General features: G+C 36.9%; 1 protein-coding gene across 1 annotated transcript; it reads right to left on the bottom strand.

Moving 5' to 3' along the window:
* Nucleotides 1-2673: 2673 nt before the first annotated feature.
* LOC133324668 (uncharacterized) lies at nucleotides 2674-5510 on the bottom strand. Its single transcript, XM_061533511.1, has one exon. The coding sequence runs from the start codon at nucleotides 5031-5033 to the stop codon at nucleotides 2721-2723; it is 2313 nt and encodes a 770-aa protein (XP_061389495.1). The 5' UTR covers nucleotides 5034-5510; the 3' UTR covers nucleotides 2674-2720.
* Between the last annotated feature and the right edge of the window lie 4414 nt (nucleotides 5511-9924).

The raw sequence follows: 9924 nt of genomic DNA, 5'->3' as shown, positions 1-9924 counted from the left end.
ATTTTCTGATTTATTCCTTTTTTAGAGCAATTTATAATTTAGTTTTTTTTTCTTTTTTGTTGTTGTTTTCATAAACTTATTTGTAATTATACAGTGAGTATCGCCATGTGACCCCATCCATGTACTTAGAAATGACAATATATTTGATCAAAAATTATTATTAAAGTGGAAAATTAAAAAAAAAAAAAATCATAAATATGAATTTAATTTTCATATATAGAACCTGTAAGGAAAGTAGTAAAGTAGTCGGACCGACTATACCCTTCACCACTTGGGTATATTCTACATATGTATCCTAACAGGCGTCGCCTTTTCGACGGAACATTGACATGAAATTGAACGAACATAAATATACGATACATATGTCATTCTACAACCTATGCTAAATTTCATTTCATTCGGGCAAATTTAGAGTAGTTTGCGTACAATGGGACTCTATTCGGTATGCCGCACTGTTCAAAATTTAATCTCAATCAGACACCCGTATGAAAATTTATATTTAACTTCAGTACCTTGTACAGTAAACTGTGTGCCAATCGGACAAACTTTGGGTCTTTAGTGCACAATATACATAAAATCGGACGAAAATATATTTGGGAGCTATATATAAATCTGGACCGATTTTTACGAAACTTATCACACATCATTCTAGACGTAATTCTGTACGCTATGCCAAATTTCGTGCAAATCGAAAGATATATAGGGACATTTTTTGCACCATTTACATTAAATCGGACAAAAATATATGTGGGAGCTATATCTAAATCTTGAACGATTTTCAGGAAATTTAACACTCATCATTCTTCACATAATTTAGTACGCTATGCCGAATTTCGTGCAAATCGAAAGATATATACGACGAAAATATAGATATGAGAGCTATATCTAAATTTGAGCCGATTTTCCCAATTTCAATAGAGTTGGTTCTTGAACCAAATAAATTAGCTGTGCTATAGTTCATTCAATTCGGATCATAAATGCGACCTGTACTTTGTTTACAATTTAACCTGGACAGACAGTCTCAGAAAGTGATTCTATGTATACTCGTTCCCTTTTGGCTGTTACAAACAAAGGGACAACACGCAATACCCTGTACCACAATGTGGTGAAGGTTATCACAATATACGCATCTAGGACTAACAATAATTGTTTCACTCACTTTTAGAATAGAATATATGATCGAATGAATTAAAGAAATAAAAACTAGTTAAATTTAAAACAAGTTTGTTTGAATATAAAAATCAAACAATTTAAAAAGAAAAATGATAAGAAAAAAGATAATTTTGAAAATTGTGTAAGATTCTGGACGTGTTTTCAAAAAATGTTTCTTATATACAATTTGTGAAATTCAATGGAGAAAAAAAATATTGTTATTTCGAATTTACATGTTTGCGGCCACACACTACATGCGCACAATCTGCTGTTTCTTTGTTTGTCTTAATTAAAAATAGTTTTGTTTTTTTTTAGTATTTTTTGTATTTTTTTATTATTTTATTTTATTATCAAAAATTATGTTTAATTTTGAATTGTTTATATTATATATATTACTAAATGCTAAACTTAAAAAATATGTCGTTACTAACAAATGTACAGTATGTAAAATTTACAGTTAAATACTAACAATAATTATGCAATTTTAGGCTTAGAGATAAATTGTTTTTCATTCTTTTTGTTTGTTGTTGTTCTTGTTGTAATCAAATTTTTGTTTGTTTGATATATCTAAAAATTCTGTTTAAAAAATAATTACATTACACTTTAAAAAAATGTGAATATAATTAAATGTTTAAGCAGCATCAAGATTTATCAATACAACAATAAATTCGATTGATGATTAATCGATTTATCAGCAAATGTGATTTTTTCGATTTTGTTTTTGTTTTTTTTTCGGCTTTTTAATAAAAAGAATTCACATTTCTTTTGAATGTTTTTATTTCTTTATTTCTTGCGTATTTCTGTTTGTTTTATTTAAAGCAATATTTGTTGTATTTTTTTTTATAAATTTTATTCAATTTTTTTTGCTTTTCTTTCTGTTATCTAAAAAAGTGCTTTTAATTTAATATTAACAAAATGTATTATTACTATATAAATCGAATAAAAAAGAGCGTTTTTGTTGTTGCTGTGTAAATGATATATTATATATTGTTTTCTTTGTATAAATAAAAAATCAGTTTTTTATTATTTATATTAAAATCCAATACACAGAATTATATAAACAACGAAAAATAAAATAAAAGTAATAATAAAATGAACAAAAATTCATTTTTATTTTTTTCATGTAAAAAAAGAGGGAAATATTTAGATTTTGTTTTTTGTTTTTTAATTGTATACATTATGTCGCGATTATGATTATATTGCATATATGTAAAAAAGAAGGGAAAAATGTTACGAAAAAACTATGTATATATTTAATATTTTGTTTTTCTTTACGTTTTATTTGGAGTATATTGTGAAAAAGTTTTATAACGCGTTTTATGTTTTTGTTTTTAGTGGATGATGTTGGTTGATGGTGTTGCAAAAAAGTTGGGATTTAATTTAATTTTGTTTTGCTTTTATGATGAGACAAGATTTCGGACTTTATGTATGTAATTAGAATGAAATAGAAAGCTTGAACCATATGATACCATTTTCTCCATATGTGGCTGGCTGGTGGGTTAGCTGCTACTGCTGGGGGCCTTTTTTTAATTCATTCAATACCATTGATTCGTTATTTTCTGTTCGAGTTATATACGTGCCGGATAATCCATGTCAAATTGTTCTTGACTAGAACTTGAGGTATAAGGCAAGAAGAAATTGGTCACATTGGGATGGCTGTATTGGCTATAGTGGACATTCTGTTTGAGTCGTCTGGGATTCATACTGGCATTTGTATTATACATAGTATTCGTATCGATATGTCCCCCCACAATGCGGGCCTCATTATTTGTCAGATTAATGTTGACGGTATTCGAGCCGGTGTTCGTTTTCAAGCCCGTGACCCACGAGATCAGGGTGATAATGGCAATTTCAATAAGTCGCAACGAAAACTGATAGCCCCATTGAAACCAATCTATTTCGGCCGTAGCCTGGGCAATCATTGGCCGTGTCGACGAAATACTTATAGCACCGAAAATTTGCAATGCAGCCAGCAAGACAAACAGCAAGGCTGTGGCAATGGTAATATGTATGGCATAAGACAAATTCTGATAGCCATGTATGTAGTTTTGCGACTTGTTTCTTAAGACACGCTTCAAAATCCTATACAGATACAAATACAACAGACCCAAACTGAAACAAACAAAAATGTAAATGATTTGGCAAATCAGTGACAGAACACGCGGAGGATTCGGTGGCAGTGGAGCAACCCCAGCAGCCAAATGTTGATAGCCGCCAACCGTTTGACCCGCAGCCGATGCTGCCGATAGCGGGGAGTTAAAGGCCATGCTTTCTAAATACGAATATTGTTGTTGCTGCTGTTGCTGTTGGGCAAAATTGTGGTGTACATAGGACTGCAATTGCTGCTGCTGATGCCGTTTCATCAACAACTTCTGCTGTTGCTGGTGATTTTGCAGTGTATACGACTCCACATAGTGTAATGTGATGCACAGCATTACATGAACCCCACAGCCCACAACAACGGTCAGCGGCCGAATCAGAGCCGAGTAACGATTCTTGTGATTCAACGATTTCAAGGACAAAAATAGTATCAACACGGCAAAGGATATAGTCAGGAATGTGGCTGGTAGGTTTAGTAAAATTTCCGAAACAAAAATATGAAAACTGGAATGAATATTGTAAGCGTCATAGCAAAGGTAGAAAGTCCGTATCGAGCAGATCGTAATCAGGATAATGTGAATGCAAAGGAAGTAGGATTGCGAGAAGAGGTGTGTAAGCTTATTGTAGGTAACCATTTTGTACAGTGAGTAAACAGCCAGTATGGTGAATAGTATGACCGATAAATAAACGTGAATATTCCAGGCAAGAGATGAGGTGGCCAGGCCCGAAGCTGCCGCCAATGTAGACGATGATGTCGAGGACGCATCATCACCTTTGTTGGTCGACGAGGGTGCATTATTCGAAGCAAATACAGTACGAGAAGTGGGTACTATAACGGTGTTGGTTTTCATGCCGCCAATGGCTGCAGCCGATGGCGTTGACGTTGAACCATTTGCCGGTACACCAAACATTGCACCAGTCACCGATTTGGTTGTGATCTCCGTTTGTTGTGGTGTATCTGCAGCAACAGAACCATCAACACCAACATCAACACCTTCCACACCATTCATATTTTTGATTTTATTGATATTTTGCTTACTATCAATGCTGGCATCCACCACACTGGTATCGGCTGCACCATTTTGATTCAAATAGGTGTTAATAACCACCGGAGATGAAGGCGGTTGGTGATAGTTTGGTCTAGTGGTAACCTGTTTCAATAATACTTCTGGTATGTCCCCCTTGCGACCATTCGAACCGCTTAGTATGCGCTGTATACTGGGTAGGACCTCTTTCCGTACTTTGGAATTGTAATTATTGCGGAAGCTATCTGAAGGGTCCAAAAACATGCTACCAGACGAGGAACCCTGCGACGCAGCATCTGAGTTGCCATTTTCGGATTTAACATCGGGTGGTGGAGATTCAACATTAATACTTTTTGTGGCATTATTTGTGGATTTTGATCGTGGATCGGTGGTATCCAAGTGGGCATTTGATGGAGAATGGGGATTGACCGAGGATGATAGACTACTGCCACCAATTGAGGGCGGCGATTGGGCCGCAGGGGACATATTGGCATTGTTGGTATTACCACTTGTTGCACCACCTGCCAAATCAGGTGGTCTAAAGGGAATACGTTCATGGCCAGGCATAAGACTTGGTGGCGGTATGGGACGGCGATTTATATAGCTACCGGTATTGGGTACAATACCCCCTTCATTGTTGGTTCCCCTTAGGGTTGGTTTATCGGCAAACGGATGTTGATATTCTGGTGGCAGTGGTGGCGTAAAGAACGATCTAGCCGGCGGTGAATATGAGGGTATATCGGCACCCGAGAACATTGGTATGGTGGGTGTGTGACCATTCGTTTTCTTTAATACTTCTGGCAATGATGGCAGTGGTGTTGAATTAATCAAGTGCCGATGGCGATCACGATCATTGTTGTGATGACGATTGGGGTTGGGATATGTTGGATTACTGTTACTCTTTAAAATGTCGGCATTTGGGGCTGTTGTTGGCAAGGCATGATCTCTTTCCAAATCGAGTTCATAATTACGATGATGTACATTCAGCTGGGGCTGGCGAGACTTTTCGTGATATCTTTGTGTGGTAAGCAGGGGCGTTGCTATGGTGGTTAGACTTGAGGCATAACTGTTATCGGGAATACTACGTTTGGTGGTCGAGGTTGTACCGTAGGCAACTTTTATAAGTACTGCAGCCAAGCTACGTTCCAAATTGTCCAATTTGTCCAGATAGGCACCACTACCAGCAGCCGATGATATGCTTAGACTTTTACTACTCGATGGGAAATTGTCGCTAATACCTGCGACGAGTCCCTCGTTTTGATCTAATGATGACGATGATGTTTTTGTTAGGCCAAAATTGTTATTAAGTGACGATGATGACGACGACGAACTAGCGCCATTGCTGTTGTTAGTATGGGGGCTGCTGCTTTGCATTGCAAAATCACCCGAATCAATGGAAACAGAATCAACTGGTGAAGAGGAATCTAAACTAAAGGGTGACGACTTGGCCACCAATAGCCCTTGGGTGCTGCCAAAATATTGGGCAAAGGTTAATAATAAAATAAAGAATAAATTCAGTAGCTTTCTGCTGCCACCGACGTAACCACCACCATTTCGCCCGTTAACAGTTTGGGGGTGACATGGATTGTTTTTCAACAGCCAATTCTTCCACCAATGGTCAGAGTAATTGAAGCACCGCACAATAATATTCTTGTCACGTGTGTAATGGCGGCGGCGGCAATGGTCATCAGCGGCATTTGTTTTCCTGCTGCTACTACTACTATTCGAGGAGTTGTATTTTCTTTTAATTTGATGCTTAACATTGGCTAACATTACGGATTTTTCGTTTACATCCGCCACCGGCGTTGTTTGCATATTTGTTGATGAAATGAAATTTGTTAATGTTGTTGTGGATGTTCTGGATGATGCATAGTTATCGACAGTTAATGTAGTTTTTTCCTTACTTGATATAAATTTACATGTATTCGAATTGTCTAATATTAAATATGGTACAGCATAAGTATCCTCATGAGTGCAAGATGGCTTAAATAATGTGGGTAATGTAGATTGTTGTTGCTGTGGCGATTCAATAATGCCATATTCGAGTAATGTTGGTGGTGGTGTTACTTGCTGTTGTTGTTGTTTGTGTGATGAGCAGTATTTTGAGCTGGGTTCAGTTGTTGTTGTATTTCTTAAAATAGTACAACTGCTGCTGTTGTTATTGTTGTTGTTGTTTTTGTGGCAGTAATGTATCTGGCAATTGTGCTGTCTCTGTTTATCACATAAACATCTGTTAGGATCTATTTGATCTGCATTCAGTTGCTGTAGCTGCTGTGGTTGATGGTGCCCTTGCTGCCTGAATTTCAGCCGTATTGCATTTATTTTTTCCTTCTTCTTCTTTTCCTCCACCTCTTCCTGCTGCTGCTTATGCTCTTCCCACACAGCATAATTATGTTTTAAGTAACATTGACACGTTTCGAGTTTATTATTATTATCTGCCGCCTTCCCAACGATTTTAGATGCCAATCGAAGATAATCACATTCGTTTACTGCATTCTCATCAATAACATCGTACAACTTTGTTGTAATATTTGAATTCATGATTATTATTAATCATTTACTCATGCATTCAAACGGTGTGTTGTGTGTTAGTTAGCATGGATGGAGGACGTGGTCTTTTATTTGTCAAAGAGACTATTTGTTATTTTTGTATTTCTTTTATTGTTAAAAATATTTAAAAAAGCTTGCTTTCAGCCAGCTATGTTTGTTAGTTATGGTGGTTTTTCTTTTCGTTTTTCGTTTCCTGGGGAGCAAAATGTCCTGTATTTTTAGGGCTGGCTATACAATAGTTTCCATCACAATTCGTATGCTTCACTTTCTTCTAATATGAAACCATTCGAAGTAAACATTTCACAGTTTTCTTCAGTATTTCTACATTGGACATTTTCCTTGTTTGTCGGTTTTGAGGGTGTACTCTGTAAAGAAAAATTGAGAGAAAGAGGGGTTGAAAATAAATATTTTAGTGAGTCAAACAAATATAGATTTTGATACTTCTTGGAAAATGCTACAATGAAAAATACGATATTAGATTATATTTTAAATAATTAATAGAGTGTGGGGGAGGAGGGAAAGAACTTGGTACTCTGACATCAAAAGTTTAATTAAAGACAAAAGAACGACACATATGTAACTCATTTGAAAAAAAAATCTTTTTACTTTTAGGTATAAAGGCTCTCAAAGAATTTCCAACAAAAAAATCTTGTAAGGGAAAATATAAATGTCGGGGATTTTAAATTGACTGGCCTTTAAATTACCTCATAAATTCTTCAGTTTGGAATTAGTAATTTCTCAGATCAACCCAACGTACTCGAATGTTACAAAATATTAAAAAAAAAAAAAAAATACTTAAACATACTGAGGTGACAGACGTTGCCTGAGTAAGGTTGGGTGGTTTCTGATCGTAGCCCCCTTCTGTTGTCGATACGTAGTATAGTGTTCCTTATTGTCCGTAGGCCTTGATATTTGAGAAACATTCTTACCGTCGCTGGATGCTGTCACAATAGATTGCCTATAACTGCAAGAGTTGTCGTGATTTTCACTTGAAACTTTAAAAGGGACATCCTTGAATTAGTGTAGGTTCGAATTAAATAGAAAAACAAGGCATCAAGAATTGAAAAAATAAATAAAAACAAAATTGAGTTTTTATTAATTTATATTTCTCATGTAGCTCATGATCGAAGATGCAATGAAAAGGAAAGCCAGAGAGATTCTACATTCCCACCATTATGCGGTGCGTTTTGCCGTTCGTTAAGCGGCTCATCAAGTATATTGGGCAATGTGGCTTACAAATGTCGTTACTTGATAAGTTGTATTTATGTCGAATTTATGTCGAAATAAATACAACCGTGTCAAGGTTCGGACATTTGGCATAACACCATAACATTCCTTTTCAGAGCAAATTTTTCTTGTAGTGACGGACTTTTTTCCATACAGACTACAATATTTCTCTTTAATAGTATACAACTGCATATTGTGCAACCTTAGGAAGATAAGGAGGTGGCTTTGAACGCTAAGGCGCCGAACAACAATCAACAAATGCCGTGGGAACCAGGGTTCAAGTCCAAGCCGGGCTCAAGCTGCATTTTTGAGTTTTCTATGCCTTTTTAGGGCGAATGTTTTTATTAATTTCTCTTTCGAGATGAACTACATGATCGGATTTTTTTAAACCGAGAATGTGGAGGGGCTGGTGTCCCTTAAGTAAAAAATCGAAGAGCACACCAAAATATGACTAAAATTTTTATCTGCATCAAAAAAAAAAAAAAAAAACTAACAATCCAAAATTGTAGACATTACAAAAGGATTTTCTTATCGAACTACGTATATCAAATTATTTCTGGCCATAATTAAAATCTCCAAATGCTCATAATTCAGATCGTCCAACGAGGACTAAAGGCGGGCCCAAAAGTATTGAAGATGACTGTCCCAAATGCGATTAATTAAACCCCATTATATGCTTATAGCAGCGTATGCTTCGATAGCGGCTACAAAGGATAGTGAAAAGGCTGGAATTGTTCGGACGAGAGCCTCATAAGCTAATGAGGGTAAAGGAAGACGACCGTTCCAAATGTGATTAGATCCCTCTAACTGTTTATAACAGTGAAGAGGGAGAAACCCATGAAGAAGCAAAAACAAGAGACGCTAATATTCTGGAGCAGCGTCAATTTGGTGTGCATCGATAGCGGCCATAATGATGGTTCCATAACTAGAACTGTTGGGAGGAGAGTCTCAAATCCTAAACAGAACATTCGGAACATTAATCTCCTCAAGAGTTACCGTTCGAATGACGACTGCCAGCGACAAAAAAATTGTTGAATACTGATTTTCCGAATTTTCAAATTCTGCCTGCCTATAGAAGTTAAAAAAGGTCATATCCACCGAGGAGAAAAAAATAAGAGATGCAGCTGGCGCTCTTGAGTATCGTATGCAATTACAAAAGATAGATAGATAGTGGCAGCCTTAGATCTATCCCAGTCGTTTGATACGGTCGATCATTCCGTGCTTTGATAGTGATACCAAGCGTTGGCTTGACAACTACCTTAATGGGCGGCAGGCCTTCGTTGAGTTCCGTGGCCAAAAATCCAAATATCACAAGATCAAAATGGGAGTATCTCAATGCGGTATACTATCTCCCATTTTGTTCAAACTCCCCATTCTTCCACCAGCTGTTTTCGTGGTGTCGTACGCCGATGACTGTACGATTATTTCGTCCAGCGTTAACATTGACGACGTAAGTGCCACCAACTTCTTCGCAATCTAAAATTATTCACTGCAAAGTATACTGTGTCACTTTTCACTTCCTGGACGCTGGAAGTCAATTTAAAACTTGACATTTCCATTGAAGGCAGGCGTATACCCACCGTCCATAATCCGAACATCCTCGGGATTGTCGGTCTTTGATAACCTCCTTCATTTCTCCCCGCATTCTAACTACATCAACCTATTAGAGGAAACCGGCTTCTTCCGCCTTAGTCAGGAGAGCATCCCTAATCAGCTCTGGGATGGTTCGCCTTTGTCAGACGAGGAAGACATCATGGAAACTACAGTGATTAGCACTACGGTGAAAAGTCCTCCCAGTTGCTGACTAGGGAGGGAGGCTGACTGGCGAGATCTGTACTCAATCTCCACGGTCTGCAGTGATGTCGCGAGG

The sequence above is a fragment of the Musca vetustissima genome, unplaced genomic scaffold (genome assembly GCF_032173495.1).
Source record: "Musca vetustissima isolate MV318-11 ecotype Yass unplaced genomic scaffold, APGP_CSIRO_Mvet_v1 utg63189, whole genome shotgun sequence".
NCBI lineage: Eukaryota > Metazoa > Arthropoda > Insecta > Diptera > Muscidae > Musca > Musca vetustissima.
The sequence above is the reverse complement of the archived record's forward strand: the minus strand, read 5'-3'. Positions and strand labels throughout refer to the sequence as shown.